This window comes from Centruroides vittatus, unplaced genomic scaffold (genome assembly GCF_030686945.1).
Source record: "Centruroides vittatus isolate TY-2023 unplaced genomic scaffold, ASM3068694v2 contig_5, whole genome shotgun sequence".
In the NCBI taxonomy this organism is placed as follows: Eukaryota; Metazoa; Arthropoda; class Arachnida; order Scorpiones; family Buthidae; genus Centruroides; species Centruroides vittatus.
In genome coordinates, this window is record NW_027122286.1 from 3,317,988 (window position 1) to 3,340,216 (window position 22,229).

Sequence of the window (22,229 nt, forward strand, 5' to 3'; positions counted from 1 at the left end):
GTCTTGTTTGAAACTCATATCAGTGTTGGTCATAGGAGAATATTCATGATAATGGTCAACTGAAGGAAAAGTACAAAAATGTGGCCCAAGAGTTTCTGAGATTACCCTTGTCAAAATAAGTTAGCTTCTCAAAAGAGGGATCTAATGATCTGTCCAATTGTTTCCTCTGAGATGAATAGCAGGGGACAAGTAGACTTAATAGATAAGCAGATAGAGGCTGATGAAAATTATTTCTTCATGGTCTATCAAGATCATTTGGCAAAGTTTATTCTTTTAAGGACCCTATCTTCAAAAAGAATAAAGGAAGTAGCAAAGTATTCAATTGATACTTTTTGTGTTTTTCACATGCCTGAAGTTCTACATTTAGAAAATAGTAGAGAATTTACTAACAGAGTAGTAGACAGTGTTTGGTTGTGATATTAAAGTGGGTCTATCATCATTCTTGCTTACAACTTAAAGCAATTTTGGACAGTTAATAAATCAGATGGAATAAATGATGACTATGGTCTTTATATGGACAGGCATTTTACATTTACATTTTTTACATTTACTAAAGGATTAGAAGGTCCTCCACTTAAAGGTATAGCCTTGGAAAAAGAATGATCAAGAGTTATAGTAGAAGTGAGAAGAGTGAAGAGAATAGAAAGGTAGATAGGAAAGTGTGAAATATGACATCTCAGAGCACCTGCCGAGTGCCATTTATTAAATACAAAAAAGTACAAATAGCCAAAATACACTGGTATACAGAATAACTATCTTTGTTTTGAGGCAGTAAAAGCTCCATTACGGCTGACTTGCCTTGGAGCTCAATAAACATATATGCATAAATGTACAACCCGATTGGTAAAAAGACAGACAAATCCTCCATGCCTTGGGAGGGAACAAAAGAGAACAACCGTATGTACAAAAAACAGCCCAAAACCGGACAAAAAGGCCCTTAACGACTACTTTGCCAAAGAGTCTGACATAAACAAACAGGTATGTACTGTATTGTACATCCCATATGGACATGCAGGATGATGTAGATGATGGCATCAAGACAGCAAGTTGAATTAAGTTTTGAAGAATATAGAGCAACACTGACAGAAAATAAAGCCACATGCTCTTCCCATGATTCTGAAATCATCAAGAAAAGCTTCAATATCAAATTAACACAAAAATGCAACTTTTGTAATTAAAAAAAGTCTCTAAGAACTGTTAGCTTGCTAAAGAGAATTTTATGGTCTAAGTCAAAAATATGAAGTTCAGCCTAATTAGGTAGCCTCTTCTGCTGAAGTTGATAGCATGGTAAAAATTCAAATTTCTGAAGGCAACAGAGGCAAGGAGACCTTAGAAAGATTCTTTTTATGGTGATTTATGTTAAAAAATGGTCAATTTTATACACTTGCAAATAAATATGGGGCCCTTCCTCACACTTATACATGAAACCAGTTCTTGGTGTGTGCTCAAAAACAAATTCCTCAAGGAAGCTTCAAATGAAGAAAGGTCCTTTTAAGAAATTAGTAATATAACATCAATTTCTGAAAGTCAAGAATTCAAGAAATGCTTTTGCATGACTAAGTGCAGAACTTCAAGAGTTCTTTGGAATAGTAAGTGCCATTCAAGTTTTATTATGTCATATCAAGTCATTGCAAAAATAAGTAAAGGTACAGTAGCTTTTAATGTAGGATTTTTAAAATTTAATCTTAAACTTTAACATAAGCAATTACTTTGCTTAAAGTAATTGCTAATAATAATTTAATTGATTTTTTAATTTTTTTGACTTAAATAAAGTAATTGTTTCTCTTTCTATGTCTATTTTGCATTTGATATTCAAAATTATCCAAACCTTAGTGAGTTATGTTGAGAATATCTGGATAAAATTGAAAATGAAAGGATTTCCTTCATATTTCAGTGTTTATTCACTTGATTTAAATAAGATTGACATTATCTGAATGGTCTCAACATTATCCAGATTTCACACATTACCCCAGAACATATATATGAATTTGTAATCAATTATTGTAAAATTTTAGCATATGACTTGAATTTTTTTTTAAATTTAAATAATAATGTCTGGATAATTGAGAAATATTATGGGTAAGATCGAAGAAATAAGATAAATTACATTACCAACTCTTTGTTTTGATTCATCTGTTTCTGACACCTTTTCTCCAATACGGATATTTTTAGAGTCATATATGTTTGTATTATATATATTGATAATTTTATTGATGCGTTTGTTTGCTGTAATAAACAAAAATCATGAAAAAACAAATTTAAAATATTCATAACAATAAATAATCATAAAGCAAAGATTAAACCAATAATAATAACATAAAACCTGAAAGATGCTACATGATAAATTCATACAAAAATAGCCACATCTCTCTATTAAAGAGCAAAGGGCTGTTGATTAGAAAAGGACAATTACACACAACAACCTTATTCCAGAAATAATACTTGTATCTGCTGTGTAGCTTGTTGTTTGAACATATCAAACAACAAGCTACACAGCAGATAGATACATCAACACAGAAACACTAGATCAAACAGAAAATCAGACACTCATTGACATACCCTAATAGAGTCAGTCATGAAAACAAACAACAATTACAACTAGTGATACTACAAACACAGAATTAATTAACATACACACTAAAAATACAGATTTAGAGTCCATACAGAGACCACAAATACTCAAAATACACACATCAAAATGAATGGGGACAATTCTGCATTATCTAAATATACATACATTGCCAGAACTCATTCAACCAGAATCAACACTTTCAGTCATATAAATTTGCCTATTCTTGTACAATGACTGTAGCTACATACTGTGGCCTTAAACTACAATCAAAACACAGACAAATCATAAGCTTACCTAACAAAAAACTAAAAACACAAATACTGTACATAACATTTGACAACAATAAGGCATGCTGACACAATACACTAAAAACAGCACAACACTAAAGTGACCAGACATCCTGAATAAGCAGGACAATCCACTTTTTAGTGAACTGTTGCAAAAATATCCTGATTTTGGACTGTTTCATACTTTTATTAAAAAATAGCCAAAATTCATTGCATGAATTGTAAGATGGATCACATATAAGTTATAGTGTAAAAATTTTAATATCTAATTTTTAGAAACAGTAGTTCAATTAATGATTTACCATTTAATTTGGCAATCTGTCAAGGAGCAGTAAATATATACTACATGCAAGTAACTATAATCTTGCTGGTCAATTATAAAGAGGGGTTTATGGTTTTTCATAGTCATCTGAATTTAAAGCAAATAAAGCTATACTTGGAATTGTAATTAACTGTTCATTATACCTATTGCTAGAGGTCATTACTTTGCAAACAAAAGTATATGAAGAAATAAAATGATCATTGGTAGTTTGTAACATCTGATGTTAGAAATCTAGAAATCTGATGATCATCTACTGGAATCGATTATGTGACTCATTTGATGTCACATTGAAACAGCAACTGGTCTAATGTCCCACTTCTTAGATTTCAGAATCCGACACTTTACATGACACCAAACTTAATAAAAGAAGTTAGGAAATATTCAGGAAAATTAAAATACACACACAATCCAAACAAAATCTAGCAACCAAGTCTCACAGACTGAAATGATACAAAGCCTGTATGTTAAAAAATAACAAAATAAATTATTCACAAACAATGAGGCACTTTTTTAGCTGACTAGAGGAGAGAATCAGTTAATTCTGTGTCAGGAATGGTCTAGGGTCAGTTTGCATGTGGGCAGTGATGGTAGAGGCAAAGATGACACATGCCTTTACACACAAACCTGTTTATTATGGTTACATGTATACTGAATATATATAATCAATAATTTGCTTACATATATTCAACAGAAAGTTTGTTCTCTGTATATCACTCTTTGAAGTACAATGTTGATAGAGTGTCTGGTCCTTCTCAAAAAGTTGGAGTTGATAAGAGTCCAACAGAGATGATTTGTCAACAGCCCCAGGACAGAGATGGATATGGCAATGTGGATGGTCCAAATTGAACACTCATTGCAGCTTGTAGATTAGGTGTTAGGAAAATACACAACAGAAGTGACACAAATTAGTCATGCAATGTAACTGGAGTAAAACTGCACTTTTGGCCTTGAAATTTGGAGTTTTTATAGTTTTTCTCCCCAATTTCCACTTTTTGATTGATCCTAGTTCCTTGTCTCACTTTCCAATTGGTCTCTCTTCCGTCTCAGGTGAAAACTGAGCCATTCAGGTCACAAGAAAGGTCCATTTAGGATGGTCTATCCAACACCATCCTTCGACTCTGACCAGGAGATGTTGATGGAACTAAGAAACATGCACTCATATTTTAACCCATTCTTTCCTTTCTTATGACATTTTAAAATTTTAATGATTTAAAATGATGTCTCTTTTATCATCAAACCTTCCCCTTTTTCCGATTTCCTAACACAGATTGGTTGTATACAAGCATTTGTCTCAAAGTTCTATCGCTCCGTTGACATTGACAGATTGTTTAACATGTGTACGAGTCATCCTGGGATCTGTTGTTTACCTTCTTGTTGCATTGTTTGGATAACTACTTTTTTTCTCTCTCACACATAACCTTCTGTTCTATTTTAAACATTAATAATTTTCACAATTCATGCAATTTTGGATCTCATCTGAAACCTCATAGAGCTCCCTGCCTTTTTAAAATGTTGCTCAGAATAACAACATTTTAGCTGACAACCCAATCTTTCCAAAAGTGACCATCACAAACAGCTATTTAACATTTCTCCCTCATGCGTGTTTGGTTTCACATTTCATCAAGGTTCACATCAGAATTTCAATTGATTGCACACAAAATTGGTTACATATCTATTTATTATGCATCAAATAACAATAAGTAAACCAGCTACTGGAAAAATAAACTATTAAAAAACAAAAACCTTAATGTTTCCAGCAATAAAAACTATAATAACTCTTCTCACTCATGCCTGTTCATGGCTCAGGTTACATGTTTATTTTTAAATTCAATTGTGACAACTTCCTTTCATAAAATGATTAAACAAATTTCATTTATTTGATAAACAGAAAAAAGTGGATAAAATAAGGTGTGATAAAAATGCTATAGAACATGCTATATTTACAATAGTAGGTGAAAGAAGAGCAATGTGTTTGATCTTCAGGGTCAAAGAAGTGATGACCTTTGTCCATAATGATTACTTCACTTTTTGTTTTCACCCCTTTTTGACAGGATGTTCAATTGTTTCGTTCAGCCCGGACAGTGTTGGCTTGTTGATTGATTAGTTGACCATGTTCATTATTCTCTTTTGCAATAGTGCCTCTGCATAGCTTCCAGTAGCCTTTGTGCCTGTCCTACACCTTGTTGGGGCCAGGGAGGAAAAACTCTGGGTTCCATTGGTGTTGTGCATTGACTTTTCTGATCTCTACATCTTGCACTTTGAGTTATGCCTTGCACCGTCTTGCTAGTTTCTTTTTGTTTGTTTTCCTGAGGTTGTTCCCTTTCTATTGTGAGGGTGATTACTTCCTCTACCTCCTTTCAAAGTTCTGCTGATAACTCCATCCCCAAGGGTAAGACAAGTAGCTCTGGTTGCTGGGAATCCATGGTGGTCTTTTGAATCTGCTGAATAGTGTGTTGACTGCTGATTGGTTCACATGATGTTTTCTCCTCTCAGGTAGGCTGTCTGGTTCTATGTAGTTCAAATTGTTCGAAATCCGACTCCCACCAAAATTCTGCCGCCATAATGGAGTAATTCTATCACTTTAAAGCTCATATCAAAGCTCATATTTAAAAGCTCATATCATTTTTATGACTTAATTTTCTTTGCTTAAGGATGCACAAAATGCAGTAATCTTGTATTATGTAAGGTTAAGGTAGCATTTTATAGTCAATAACGGAAGTTTCTGAAAAACATTATTTGTTACTCATTACCCTGCTTAGTCCCTTCGACAAAATTCTGTCGCAGGGTTAATGGTCACTATTACTGTTAAAACTTGCTCTTATAGCATTCACTCTAGCATCTTTGAGTGTAGAGTCATACAGTCTCCTGTTTTTGTAATGTGTTCAATATTGCCAGTTACGCTTCTGGATATCGATTCCCATAGCATAAGTGTTCCCTCCCTTCGGACTTTGATTTTTCCTCAGAAATGACCAGCGTCTTTCCGGTTCCTTCCATTCTAATGACTGCTTCCTTCCTTTTATACATATTCTCGTTTTCAGTTTTCAGTTTTCATGGCTTGGATGATGAAGCGATGCTGGTAGCAATGAAGATGAGTTGTCCAAATCAGAGTCTGAGTCAGTTCTAGTCCAACAATGTTCATTTTAACAGCGTGGTGTTTGAGGGATAGCACAGTTGGGTGTCTTTCTGTGATGTGTGAAATTATCTGTTGATGCACTCCTTTCTATTGGCAGGTGGAATCCAATGAAGGACACGCGTAGGTTTCATATGCGCAATATCGTTCGTGAGCTTTCCTCTCTCAAAAAAGTCAGGTTTCTGAACATCTGTTATCTCTAAACTTACAATCATTTCTGATAATCATTCCAATGCAAGGTTTCCATAATTTCCCATTTTTCTGCAACAAGTTGGGCATTGTTGTACTTGTGGTTTACATCTGGAGTAAATCATATGTCCTGAAAGATATTGAAATATGGGTGGAATCATATATTCATAACATAATGGGCATTCAAATAATGTTATTTGAGCAGGGTCTGTTATAGGATTGGAGATTGATGCTTGTTCTGTGTTTGGTATCATCTCCAGGGATGTTGATGTTTGTCACTCCTCCATTGCTTACCAGTTCTAAATAAAGGAAAAAGAAAGTCATGGCGAAAAGAAGGACAAAATGCAAAGTTTTATCTTTGTAAAAGTTGTATTTATATTTTTATATATTTATTAAAAAGAAAGTCAGTTGAATCTCAATTCTCTGACTGACAGAAAATTGTAGCAAAAATATAAAAATTTTGTTGTGTGTGTTTACAGATATGAAATTCCTCTGTGTAATCTTTACAATCGTCTCATTTGAGTAGAAATAATTTTGACTCTGATGGAAAGTGTAACAGATTCCTCCCACATGGGCAACGCCAACATCTTCTTGTGGATTTCCTGAGTTTCCTGGGTTTTAGGGGACAAACTTGGTGCAACGGTCACTGGCATTAGTTCAATTAATTCCATTGGAATCAATTTTATTTGCTCATGTTTGATAGAAGGATACATAAATGGTAATTTCCTTTTCTTCGAGGAAAATCGCTTGCAACATCAGAAGTGCTACACAATGATAGTAATAGAGACAACAAGAGTTAAGCTCCAGTAAATAGTGGATAATTCTAACCATTTGGTGGATTGAACAGGATATCCAATTCTATATCTTGACTTATGTCTCAAAGCATTCATCCAGAAAATTCTCATTCATTGGTTTGGAGGATGCTCGATGTAGTATTTCCATGGATATATTTGTAAGTTTGCTGACTTTTACGAGGAATCAGTTAATCCCGTGTCAAGAGGAACCTAGGGACTGTTCGTATGTGAGTGGTGGTGCTGGAGGCAAAGATGACACATGTCCTTACAACAAAAACTGTTTATTATGGTAGAAATTGCTTACAAGGACGTCGACAGGCCATTCATCATCAAGAGATTGTTTGTTGTTCAATAGTTCAATGCAGTCCACAGGTGGCAAGGGATCCAACACATCCATTAATTCTTGTGCTGAGGGTATCTGCTGGCTCTGGGGCAGAGACGATGGCGATGAGGTGATCAATCTCAAAGCATGCTCAGTGAAGTTGGGTGGCGACATTGAGGTGGGTGATGACAGAAATATCCTTGACCAAAGCAACACAGATTTGTCGCGTGTAACAATAGACGAAAATCTCGATCTTGAGATTCAGGGTTTTTACAGTCTTCTTCGAATTCCACCTTTTGATTGTTTCTAGTCGCCTTATCTCACTTTCCGACTGGTCTTTCCCTTGTTTCTAGGTGAAAACCAAGATTGGTTCAGGATGTGAGAATAGTCTATTTCAAAGAGTTCATTTGATATCATATTTTGACTCTGACTGGGAGATGTTGATGAAACTGTGAAATCTGCACTTGTATTTTACTCTATTATTACCTCTTCTCTGATGTTTTAGAATTCCAAAAATCTAGCACAATGTCCTTTGACCGTCAACCCTTCCCCTTTCTCCAATTTTATAATTTGTATATGAGCACTCTTGTCAAAGCTCCATCTCTCCAGATCGACATTTATCTATAATCACTTGTGTGAGTCCCCAAGACTCCGTGTTTATCTCCATGTCACGTTTGTTTTGACAACTCTAGGTTTCTTTTCCTCTCTCCCTTACATAACTTTCATTTTGTTTTTGCCTCAGGAATTTTTATATATCAATGCAATTGTTGTGATTTCAAACCCCATTTGGAACCTCACAGGGCTCCCTGCCTTTTTAAACTGTTGCTCTGGAGTTAGCAATGTTTTATCTGGCAGTTTCGGAAGCTATCAGTCCATGCCTCTGTCTTTCGAAAGTGACAGAACATTGTTTACTGTTCTAAAATTTATTTTTCCACGCATGCACGACATCATGTTTCTCTGAGTGTTTCTCATTTCTTCCGGCGCTTCCAGTTGACCTCAGGTGGGAGACAATTATTTATTTATTCATTGACAAAAACAAGCCGAGTAGCATGATCATTGACCAAACAAGAGTTGACTTGATACTTCGTCAGACAATTCGTCTACACATCTACCTGTTATGCAGTCAGTAGTCTTCTCTGCTCATGCTCATCTGCGGATTAGGATTACATGTTTATCTCAAATGCAATTTTGACACATTGCTTCCATTTTGATTATACAATACAGCCTTTATTTTAATTTTTAAAAAAATGATTAAATGATATGCTGTTAAAATATTTCAAGTTTTGTGTATTTACAGATAGCACAATTATAATGTAATAGAGCCACTTGGAAGCTATGGAAGATAAGTGATCTTTCACCTCACTTGTTTTACTTAACCAGGGAAGTGTCAATTTTGGGGAGGGTCAGTCTTTCCGGCCCACTGTCCGTTGCACAGCAATGTTCCCTAAGGGTTTCAAGCAGCTACTGTCCTTGTCCTATCACTTGTTGAGGTCAGGGAAGAAAAACTCCATGACCCATTGATGTTGGGTGTTGTCTAGATGCAGCATTATTATTTGTAGGATGTTGCTCTTGGTGGGATGTGTTCTCTGCACACCCTTCATCTTGAGGCACCTCCCACCTCTCTGACTGCATTGGATGGCCTTAGCCCTTTCCATTGCTAGAGCAGTTACTTCATCAATCTGTGCCTGGAGCTCACCTTCTAGTTCCAAAAGCAAAACAAGAAGCTCTGGGTGCCAGGAGTTTGTTGTTGACCACTGTATTTTCTTGATTGCATGCCTCCCTGCACCTACATTTACATTACTGGTCCTTCTGCTCAGCACATCTTCTGTTCCCTGTTTGAACTGTTCAAAATTGAGTTTCCAGTCCCACCAGAATTCTTCTGCCATTGGTTCAGTCTATAGAGAAATATACAAGGAAAACAGTCTTAATGTCCAGGAGGGTTTATTTCAATTTCATGGTAGATTTCCATTTGATTAAGTTGTATAAGAAGTGCAAGATGTTAATGCATTACATTACATAAGGTTAACACAAAATTCTTTGGATGACAATGTAATGTAACATAAAAATAAAAAATTTTTTTTTGCTTAGATGAGGAGGAAAAGATTTTCATCACTCCTCCCTTTGTTTGGGTGTTCCTGCAACACTTTGTGTTCTGTCGGATAGATAGTCACTATGATTATCATAATTTGATCTAGCATTTGTGCCAACATCTTGGAAGACAAGATCAGGCAATCTCCTGATTTGGTTATATAATTAACGTCGCTGATCACACTTCTGGGTATCAATTCCCATAGTATGATCTGTCCTCTTCCCCTTATTTTGATTTTTCCTCTAAATCGGCCAGTGCCTTTCCTGTTTCCTACCATTTGAATTACAATATATAGGAACAAGGAGTTATTCTCAGTTTTCATTTTTATAGCTTATATGACAAAGTGATGATGATGACAGTGAAGATGGGTTGTCCAGACTAGTGTTTGAGCTAATTCCAATCTGATAATATTCATTCGAACAGAGAAATGATCCAGATATAGCATGGTGGGGTGACTTTTGGTAAAGTGCAGAATTACTTGCTGATGCACTCCTTCCCACTGGCAGTTGGTGTCCAAAGAAGGACAGAAACAGGTTCTATATGAGCAATAGCACTCATGGTCTTTTCTGTCATAGAGAAGTTGGATTTCAGTGCACCCATTATCCTTGAATTTGCATGGCAAAGCTATCATTTCTGACAATCGTTCTAACCCAAGGTTCCTGTAATTTCCCATGCTTCCATGGCAGATAGGACATCATTGCACTTGGGATTTGATCTCAAGCAGATCATATGTCTGGCTGGACACTGAAACATTGGGGAAACCATGTAGTTGTAGCATACAGGGCATTTGAACAGTGTGATTAATGCTGGATCTGTTATAGGATTCCGAAGCATCTTTTGCTCTGTAGGTATTATCTCTGTATCTGCTGTCATGAAAATGGTATTAGCTAATCATCGGTTTCTTCAATCTTTAAATTTGTATGTTTAATTTCAATAATTGAAATATTCTTTTGTATAACTTTCTTAACATGACAATGACTGTTTAAAATGGTAAAAAACATTTGTTTCTTCATTAAAATACCTGTTTTTGCTAGATTTTAGTGTTTAGTTCTTTATTTATATTAAAATATCTAATAAAAAGTCCATATTGCATTAAAATTTCAGATTTTATTGCTAGATAATCTTTTATCTAATTAAAAATTAATTACTAATGAATTAGGCTCTACAGATAGATAATATTATCATAATAGCAATATAATGTTATAATCATGTTAATGTTTATAATACAATGTTATAATACAATATTATCACATTGTAACAACTTAATGTTTAAACAACAGTTAATTTCAATTAAATAATTTTGAAAAATTTATAGAAATGTTTTATTTCTGTAAATCTAGATTTATTGTTATTGTTAATAGTTAATCAAAAAGAATATTAAAAAATAATAATAATAAATATTTTGCAAAACATATTCCAGATTTTGTAGGTTATATTATTTTTAAAATGAAAAGTTTGTTATTTCAGAATGTAAATTTATAATATTGATTAATATTCCAAATTCCAACGATACACAAAAATTACATTAAAACAAAAACAGCAATTATAACAATCAAACTAGAAATTTGTTTTGATTAAGTAATAAAAACTTTAAATAAATAATAGAAAGCTGTTAAAAAATAAATGTTTTACTTACACTCGTCAAAACAATATTTGACATCATGCTGCTAAAAAAAAAACAGACATACTGATGTAGTACATAGAATTAAATATTGGATTAAGTTAAAACTAACTAAAATCAAATTTTTAAAAAATCGCATCATGAAATTCAAAATTATAATTAAATAAATATATTATTTGATTGCTACCTATTAACAGTGAGAACAACTAAATTAACAGTTTTATCAATAATGTAATTACATAATAAATATATAAAATATAAATAACAGAGTATCAATAACTAAATATTTACTCTAATAACTGTTCTTATATACAAAAAACATTCAGATTTCACACTATAGAAAGAATGCAGGAATGTTTACAAAATATATCTAATATATACATTAATATGGCATATTGCCACAAACATATAAGTTTAGTTTTAAGTTTTTTTTCTTCTTCCTTTTGTTTTCTTGAATTTACTAACATTCCTTCCTGTAGGTGGGGTAACCCTTTCCACGAACCACGTTAACAATGGAAGTGAAGGCCCTGAGGTTACTAGAAAGATAAGAAGGTTCATTCTTGGGTCGGACTCTCGGTGAAGGCAGACGTGTGAAAGTTACGCTCCTAATCGTTGTCTAGAAGTACAAAGGGAGACAAAGGTGGCCTACAGAAAGGAGAAAAGACCCTGCTAACATACAGAGAATTGTCAAAGAGATCCAAATAATGATCAAAAGGAAAACGATTTATAGTGGTTCATCACCAGAAGAGAATCAGTACCAAACAGAACCCGGGTATTCTTTATAACATTCTCCTCTATCATTCTAGAACTTTTCTTATTCTTCCTTCCCTCTTTTAGTTTATAAGTTAGTCTAAGTATTAGTTATAAAATTACAAGTCCGTCTTTTCTTAATTGTCACAAGCGTGTTTTTTTTATCTGTAATTACTCAATTCCTTGCCCCAGTTTTGGGATATTGTATAAAGCTAAGAGTCGGAATCCAAAAAGAATCTTGTACTTTAACAATCACGTGAAAAAAATAAATAATTGTTGTTATTTATTTGTGTACTGCCTCTCATGGACCTTCGTACTGTCGTGACCTTCACATGTTTATAAATACTAGGACTGTAGTTCAAAATAATGTTATATGAGCCATTTATTTTGAAAGTGGCTTAAGTCCCATTTTGAGAGTTGCAAATGGATATGGAGTATATTATGCAGTAAAATTTTATGAGATAAGAGCTTTATGTTTTATTATTAATGTAGTATTGCTCGATTAACTCAGATAATAATTTTTTAAATAATAACAATTTCATTAAATATATAATTTTAATATCAACACAAACAAGCAAGTAAGAAAGATTACCAATGTAATGCAAATTGATAATGGTAATATGTTGAATGTGATTTTTGAGAACAACCATATAAAATGTTCTATAAGACATCACTAAATGATGATGCATTATTTAAAATGCTGGATTTACTACCACATCGGGGGAGACCAAGAAACTTTAATAATATTGAGTTGACACCAATGTATAAAAAAACAAGGCCAATCGCAATGCTAAAATATGATTTAATGGATCTATTATACTTTATACCACCTGCACACCATAATTATATTAAATCTCTCCCGCATACAAAAATTTGAGAAGAATGAATAATTAGTTGCAAAATATTATTAATTTTAATTTAACATTTTTTAATAGTAAATAAAAGTTGAATATTTTTTAATTTTATAACATAAAATAGTATTATTTCTTTTTATTTCAATGAAAATTTATTTTTTTCATGGACTTAAGCTTTTTTAGAATTAGAAAAGTTATTTCATTAATTTTGAAAGTGGCTTAAGTCTATTTATAGCCATCAAAAACACATTATTTTTTTAAACAATGTTAATAATGCTATTGGGTTGATAAATTTCTCACCCTTAGAAACACAAAAACATTATACTACTGTTGTAGTATGCACATGGTGATTGTGATCTAACAAAGAGATGAACAAGTAATACAATAGAAACATTCTTTATTTCACCCGTGGTCTTTACAATTAACAGGATTCTTACAGATTCTGATACTGCTCGTGGTATGTTCTTGTATGAACAATTAACTCTACACACAGGCAGAACTGTTAACGCGATTCCCACGACACAATAAAAAAATTGGTCAATAATGATCTACCGTGGTACAAAGAAAGCTTATATCTAAAAAACTTAAAAACTACTTATGCTAAAAGGGGAAGAAGGAAAAGGATAGGGGCAAGTAGATCGATAGTATAAGGCAGGGATGGCAAACCTGTGGCACATAAGAGAAATCATCTGGCATGTAATGTATCATATGATTTCTGTCTTTTTCAATCATCCTTTCTGTTTATCACCTGATCATCTTTTTTTTCAATCAGATATTTTACATTTATTCGAATTAAAGCGTATTCGTTTAATTTCTTTAAATATCATGATTCAAAGTCTAAGACATTGGCACGCATTAACATCTTTAAAGCTAAGTATGCTTACAATATGGCATGTGGACTCAAAAAGGTTTGCCATCCCTGGTATAAGGCAAGAAGGGTACCCAAAATGGTTGACACTCTCGTGGTAGTAGTGGCCGAAATATATCTTTCTCGATGGTTGAGGAAAACGACTAAGAATAACTCAATCAAAAACTTTCCTATAACCTTCCAGGAGTCCTGAGATCAAAATATTCAGTCTTCTCGAATTCTGGCCTTAGCTTAACGTCTCTTTCTATCTCTCCAACCGATGCTAAAAAAGTCTGGAGAACACTACAATGCATCTTCTTCCTTCGATGTCCCAACTAAAAGTGGCTTATCTGTCCTTACTTTTGCCCTCGGGGTTACCCCATTTCTTTTGTGTTCGAAGTAGGTCACTCACCACCCATACTTAGAAGAAGTTTCTAGAAATTGACGAACAAAAGAACCGAGAACAAGGAAAGAAGAAAATATAGAAATATATATACATATATATTACAGATATACAGTATACAATAAAAAAATAATGGCATACTACCACAGTTCTCAGTTCTCAGTTTTTATTAAAAGGTACAAATTAATGTACATCCTGGCTCTGCAATTAGCACTACCAGGGTTCAATACAGAATACAAAAATTAGAATTACAGATATATATAAAGTTACAAATGAATGTGAAAAATAAAATAATAATAATAATAAAATATTTAAAAAAAAGAAGAAGACGTGTCACAATGAGGTGGCAAAAGTAAAAACCTAATAACTAGTATGTACAATTATATACAAGTTGAACAGTATTGCAGAATGTATATAAGATAAGATATACAAACAAAAGAGGAAAGTATTACAATGTGGTGAGAGAAGAAAGTCAATTAACAAATATGAGAAGAATAACAATTAACAAACAACAAACATCAGTAATACTGTTCAGCATGTAAATTTTTGTACAATTTACATGCTGAACAGTATTACTGATGGTGATATAAGAAATGCAACGTAACAGGCAAGCAGGAGACAGACCGTAGTGTAAGTAGTACAGCCATGGGTAGTACAATGAGATCGTGTGATGAGTAGGCTGCCAGCTGCAGAGGAAGAGTCTGATGGCGGCAGCTGAATCTAGTTGTTGATGAGCCTCATTGAATGGTTGCTGAAGCTTCTGGCTAGCCTTTCAAAGGCAAGGAAGATTTCCTTGCTGGCCTAAATGTCAGAGTGGTTGCATGGCCAACTAATATTAAGTTCATCCATGAGGAGTCTAATATTCATGTGTTCGTGTTCAAGAGTACAGCAGTCAAAGAGGTAATGATTGGAGCCATCTTCCACTTGGCAAGTCGGGCAGACTTGTGAGTCCCTGTTGGTGAAACGGTGCTAGGTAGACTGCGAATTTACCATGGTTGGTAAGTAACTGCGTAGTGTAGTAATTTGGAAAAAACTACTGCACGGAGAGGAAGCGATGTAGGTCAGTCCCTAGTGGCAAGTGTGGCAATGGTCTCATGTCTTTTAATGAGTTTGTAGAAAGCATTGAAGATTTCCTTGTTTTTAATGAAGACGTCGTGATCACACGGCCTATCAATATTGTAGCTGTTTACAGTGATTTTTGGATTGAGACGTTCTGTTTCGAGAGAAATGCATTCGAATATATAATGGTCAATGTTATCTTGAAGATTACAGATAGCACATAAGGTATTTCTTTTGTTCGTAAAACGCTGAAGGTAATTGAAAAATTTACCGTGTCCAGTAAGAAATTGGGTGAGAGGAGAACTTGGTTTAACCCATTCGTATGTATCATGGAAATTTTTAACATCTGGTACAAATTTGAAAGTAATGTTGTTATGTTTTTGAGTCCAGTTATTTTGCCAACGATGGAGTATATCATCGTATAATAATTTTTTGACACTTCTCCGGCAGATCTTATTATATATGGTGCAAGTAGTCATATCCCTGGCAGCTTCCTTAGCTAATTGATCTGCAGGTTCGTTTCCTATTAATCCCTGATGTCCTCTTGTCCAAGTGATGCTATATTCATTGGTAGAATTGTAGAATAAGTAACGAATGTGAGAGGCAATAGGGTGTGGTTTTCTACTACGAAGAAGTTGAATAGCAGAATATGAATCACTAATTATATGGACGTTCTTATATACCTGGTAAAGTTAGATCCAGTAGGTAGCCATGTATATAGCTAGCAATTCCACCTGGAATACCGTACTTGCTTTATGTAACTTGCCTTTTACATTGTGTATTTCCATGTTGTGTTCGTAGACTACAAAAGCACAACCGATGGATTCGTCGATTCCAGAACCATCAGTATAAATTTCAAAGTCGGGTTGTGTGGGAGGATCAATACGAAATAGGTTGTTAATGTATGGAGGAAGACTTTCAGCAGTTGGACTATGATTTTCATAGTTTTCCGATCTAATTTCACCAGTAGAAGTGCGAATATTGGTTCCTATTTTCAGTTGGTGTAGATTGTATTCGAGTTGGATAATCTCTGTAATTGGAGGTTTTCGAGCTAGTACCTGTAAGCTACAAGTAGGAGTTGTCCTATATGCTCTCGTTATTAAAATCAGTGCTTTCCTCTGAGAAGATATTAATTTTCGATGTAGGTGAACTTTACGAATGGCGTTACCCCAACTACAGCAACCATAAGTAATAATGGGGATGTAAATTTGATCATAAATATTTATAGCATCTGATGTGAATCCCCAGTTTTTCCTAGCAATTTGTGAGAAAGCATGAAAGATTAAGGTTGTTCTCTTAGCAATATATTTGACATGATCTTTCCAGCCAAGTCTAAAATCTATCCATACACCGAGATATTTAATGCTTTTTTCAATTTTAATCAGCATATTATTCATTTTGATTGAAGGTTTGTGAAGGTATAAGTTGGGTTGTCGTGGCTTGTCAAATACAATTCCTATAGTCTTATTCGGATTAAAGTTTAATTTGTATTGTTTTCCCCACTGATATATTTTTTCGAGTATCTCGTTGCCACGTTTTTCCAATACTGCACGAGATCTCCAACCAATAAGAATTAGCACATCATCTGCATAGGCTGTAGCTGAGTCATATCCAAAGTTTTCTTGTAAAAAAGCATTAAAAGTTAAGTTCCATAGCAGAGGTCCGCATACTGATCCCTGTAAACATCCTCGTACAATGTTGCGTTCCACACAGTATGTTCCATATTTTAGTATGGCTTTGCGACCATGAAGATAATTTGCAAACAGATGATATATATTTGATGAGCAAGCAGTTTTCCTGAGTTGAAGGAGTACGAAAGGCCACCAGGCACTGTCGAACGCTTTAGATATATCCAAACTAACACCGAGCACGTATTTATGGTTATCTAGTAGATTTTTGATATTTTGTACAGCATTGTAAATAGCATCTGAAGAAGAAATTTGCTGCCTAAAACCATATTGAATGTTGCTAAGGAGTGCCTTGTTCTCAATATGCCAAGTTAAGCGATCTGTTATTAGTCGCTCAAGGACTTTACCAAAGACTGATAGTAATGAGATTGGCCTGAAGTTCATTAGGCTTATTTGGTTTAGGGACAGGTACTATTTTGCAATTTTCCATGGGACTGGAAATATCCCCAAGCTTAAACAGGTATTATAGAGTTGCAATATTTGATAGGGAATAAGTCTCCATATGTTTTTGGCAATTGTGGCATTTATGCCATCAATTCCAGGGAATTTACCATCTTTGAGTATGCAAAAAGCGTTATTTCATCATAGGTAAAATCTAAAGAATGATCATTATTGGTGTATAGGGTTATATCCAGTCTTAATTGCCTTTGCCATGGGGTATCTTCTTCAGCATTGTCATTAATGCAGACGGTATCTAATTGCCGTTCTAAGGAATCTAGGAGATAAAGGTCAGTTATCAGCTGATTCGTTGATCCCGGATCAGCAGTAGTTAAAATTTGGGGTTTGCGTAGTTTGTTAGTGCATAATTTTGTTAGTATCCCCCTGGGTTGGAGGAGGCAGCACTACAGTATTTCCGCCAGGATAAGATCTTGGCATCTTTTATTTCTTTTTTGTAGATAGTCTGGTGGTCGTAATATTGCTGTTTTAAATTGGTTCGGTGTGGCTCAGTTCTGCATGATTGAAATCGCCTCCTTAGAAGGTTGTTGATTTTATGTAATTCTGAGAGCCGACTGTTCCACCAAGGGACAGATCTATGTTTAGGAGAGGTTTTAGGAATATACCTATTACAGGCATAATTAATTTTGTGAATGTTATGCTCAAGAACTTCCACAATTATATCAATGGAGTCATTGAAGTCATATGCTAGCATGTTATTTAACAGATAATTTTGTATGCTGTCCCAATCGGTGAGGGCAATGTTGAATCTGTCCTTAGTTGTAGTGGTTGCGTAGTTTAATAGTAATAGAGCAGACCTTCTACCTGGCAATAAATGTCAGGCTTCCGGTGCTCCACTTTATTTTCAGACGTTCTCTGTTTCGCTCAATGCTTTACAGAGAGTTGGATACACTATTGCAGTCGTAGCCGCTACATTTTTTTTTTAACGACATATATTCGTATTTTGTTACATTCAGCATATTACATTTTATATATTTAAATTACATATTATTGAAACAATTAATATAATATGTAGATTTTTTATAGTACCATGTTGGCTGTTTTGTACTTTTTGTACAAACATTATAAATAAAAATAAATACAAATACAAAATGTAAAATATATGTGGAGTTTTTTTTTTTTTTTAAGTTAATGATAGTATTAAAGAGTCTACATATGTTTTATGTTTTATTTAAAAGTACTTGAGATATTTTAATTAAGGTTTCAGAGATAACCGCTATGTTTACTTGTCGTATATTGGCACTTCCTATTATCATCGTATTTTCATATTACCACTATAGGTACCACTGTCACTGTCACTGAGTAGGTACCTCCACAATTTAACACTTTAATTTGTAGAACTTTCACTTATAACACAAAAAGTATCACTTTCTTGTAGTACTTTCACGTGTAGTTTCTTAAATCACTGTACAACCATTCCTCTTGCTCCTCCGTCGTATTTCCCTATTATTTGTAGCACTTGTAGTACTTCCAAGATTATTTTGTTTTTCATGATATCATCTCATTCATACCACTTATTTCATTATCACTTCCTTTTCGTTTTGTGGGTAAAATTAGATACACTTGTAGTACTTGTAGTACTATTGCCTGTTGTTTCTGTTAGTTGTACTATTGTTACTAGCACTGTCGTCGTATTTCCACGTTTCATTACTTCTTCGTGATGGTATATGGGACGATTATATTCTGGTTTTATAACATATTCTTATAAAGTTTATAAAGTATGTATAAAGAGTGACGTTATTGATAAGACTACTCTTTTTTATTGGCCAAGTATAACCTTCTTTATTGCTTATTGTTCGTAGCTCGTTTCTAATATTTTCATATTTAATACACTCAAATAAAAGATGTGTCGGAGTTTCTCTGTCTCTGCATATTTCACAAGTGCCATCGTTATTATGATGGAATCTATTGTGGTACTCTGCAAAGTCACCATGTGCAGTCATGAATCTTGTAAATTTATAATTTATTATAAAGTTCTTATTTTTTATTCGCTGGTGAACATCAGGTAGATACTCAAAAAGTTCTCTTCCTTTTGTTGATTCTGTCCATCTCTTTTGCCATTTTATTATATATTTGTTCTTTATTTCCCTTTTTATATATCTTTCAGATAATTTCTTGTATACCACTTTCATGTTTGAGCTGCTTGCTTCTTTTGCTAGGCTGTCTACTCGTTCGTTTCCAGGGTCGCCCATATGTGCTTTTACCCAGCTGAAAGATATATTGTTTTTATTTGCTAAGATATATTTTCTAATGTTGTCGATGAGTTCGTGTTTGTTTTCGTCATCATTCAATGCTTTTAATACGGAAAGACTATCTGTATAGATTGTGATTGTTATATGTTGTATATTGTGATTGTGATTGTATATAACAACATGTTGTTGCTAATCCAGCTTACAGCCTGTTCTAAGGCTACGAGTTCTGCCTGATAGTTATTGCATCTTTTATCTAGTTTGATTTTCCTGTTGTATTGTTCTCTATTATTTGATATATATATGTATGCAGCTCCTACTCCTTCTGGGGTTCTCGAGCCATCCGTATAAATTCTATTTTTAGTTAATGGACTATATTCTTTTATTTGTATCTTTTTCCACTCATAACTTTTCAATTGTTGATATCTTTTGATTTGATATTCTATTTCGTCTTTCTCTGTTAGTATTGCATCATATGTTATTTTTTCTTTTAAAATTTTTCGAATATCCCTCCTTTGACTTATTTCTAAGTCCATTGGTAGGAGGCCTGCCATTACACATAATGCATCATTAGACGTGGTTCTATATGCACCTGTTATTCGTAGGAGAAATTTACGTTGGAAGCTTATTATCTTTCTTTTCATATAGGTCATTTCTGCTCTATTTCCCCATACTTGAGCGCCATATGTAGTTATTGGTATCACTACGCCTTTGTATATTTGAGTTAGTGCAGTGCCTCCTGTACTCCATTCTTTTTTTGCCACTTTGGTAATTTCTTGAAAAAGATTGCCAACTTTCTTTTTGACAGATTCAAGGTGGGCATTCCATGACAATTTGTTGTCTATTGTCATACCTAAGTATATTATTTGATTAGAACATTTTATGTTTTTGTTTTGCAATTTTATCGTTGGCTGTCTTTTATCCACTTTGCAAGTCGTAAACGCGATGGCCGTAGTTTTATCGGGGTTAAACTGTAATTTGTTTCTCTTTCCCCAGTTCGCTATCCTCTCCAATATGTTATTACATTTTTTCTCGATTTGCATCCGACTGTTTGCTGAACAAACCACCAATATATCATCCGCAAACGCTGTTATTTTCGTTCCTATTATTGTCTCAGTATTTAAAAGGTCATTTAGTAGGATGGACCAGAATGTGGGGCCTGAACACGATCTTTGTGGGCATCCCATCGTCATTGTTTTTTCAATTTTTATGTCAGCATATTCTATGAATGCTGTTCTGTTATTTAAATAATCACATATTAATGAATATATATTACAGGGACAATTGATTTCTTCTAATGGTTGCGTAGTTATTATCATTAATTTTTAGATTAAAAGAGATGTATGCAAGGTCGCTAAGGCTACTTTCACGGTGTACTCTCCAATCCTCGAGTTCAGCCATGCATTCGGGACTGCAAACTGAAATGTCGATCCATGTGGTACCATGTCTGGAGACATAAGTGGGGGGTGAAAGTGGATTGTTTAGTAGTTGTAGATCGTTAGAAGCAAGAAATTCCTCAAAAATTTCTCCACGGTTGTCTTGCTGGTCTCCACCCCGTGTAGGAGAGTGTGCGTTGATATCTCCTACAACAATGAATTTTGCGTGTTGGAATTTATTAATAATATTCTGTATGTTATTAATCATTAAATTCGTGTCCTCATGCTGTGAGCAATAAATATTGATAATAATGTAGGTGTTGTTATTAAAATATAATTTGTTACATACAAGGTGTTCATTTGATACATTCATGCAATGTAGAATAGAGAGGTTAGTATTGACAATGACATTTATAGCCCAAGGGTATAGATCAGTACCTTTTAGAATCGGATAGCGAGTGGGTAAACAAGCCGGGTAGTTCTGTATACAATATGGCTCCTGTATAAATATAACATCATATTTGTGACAGATGGATGCCAGTTGAGATGTTGAGGAAATTCCTCTCCCCAAATTTATTTGTAGAAAACGTAAGTAATTGCAGTTGTTAAAAGCCATACTCAGTACGTTCGATCATTGTATTTTTTATTTGTTGATAAACTGGACAGGAGCTGTCTCGAGCATTATGGTTTATATCGCTGTATTTATTGTGGTGACAGTTAATACATGTTGGTTTTGTGAATCTATAGGGACATTGTTTATAAGAGTGTTCACCAGCACATTGGCTGCAGGTAATTGTTTCTTGCTCACAATATTTAGTTGAGTGTCCATATTTGCAACAACGAAAACATTGTAATACTGGACAGAAGTCCATTACTTGACAGCGAGACCATTGCAGATTTATTTTACCCTCCATAAGTAAATATTTTCTTAACTGTGGTGAAACTTCCACCGCCCAGTTTATATATGGAGCGTCTTTCCGTCCCATGTTAAATTTAATTTTAAATTGGTCACAAAATTCTTTTTTAGAGTAATTTTCATTTAATATATAATTTTGTTCGTATATATGGGTTAAGAGTTCCTCACGTGATAGATGTGCTGGCATGGAGTAGATTACGATGTGAGGATTCCTTCTTTTTGGTCTCTTAGCAACCAGTTCTGGAATTGTTTCCTGTATGCAATTTTCCAGCTTGTTAAGATCGTCTTTGTTGTGTAAATGTATTGCAACACCTCCCCCGCCAATACGACAAATTCTGTCGACTCCAATGCCTAATTTAGATGGG

General features: G+C 34.1%; 1 protein-coding gene across 1 annotated transcript in view; it reads right to left on the reverse strand.

Annotated features, from left to right (window-relative positions):
* Positions 1 to 22,229, reverse strand: part of LOC136978228 (uncharacterized) — a 45,185-nt gene that overhangs the window by 15,791 nt on the left and 7,165 nt on the right. The window contains exons 3-4 of the mRNA XM_067273888.1: positions 11,342 to 11,372; positions 2,113 to 2,226 (exon numbers count right to left, since the gene is read on the reverse strand). Of these exons, the coding sequence (XP_067129989.1) occupies positions 2,113 to 2,226; positions 11,342 to 11,372 (145 nt within the window). The remainder of the gene's footprint in view (positions 1 to 2,112; positions 2,227 to 11,341; positions 11,373 to 22,229) is intronic.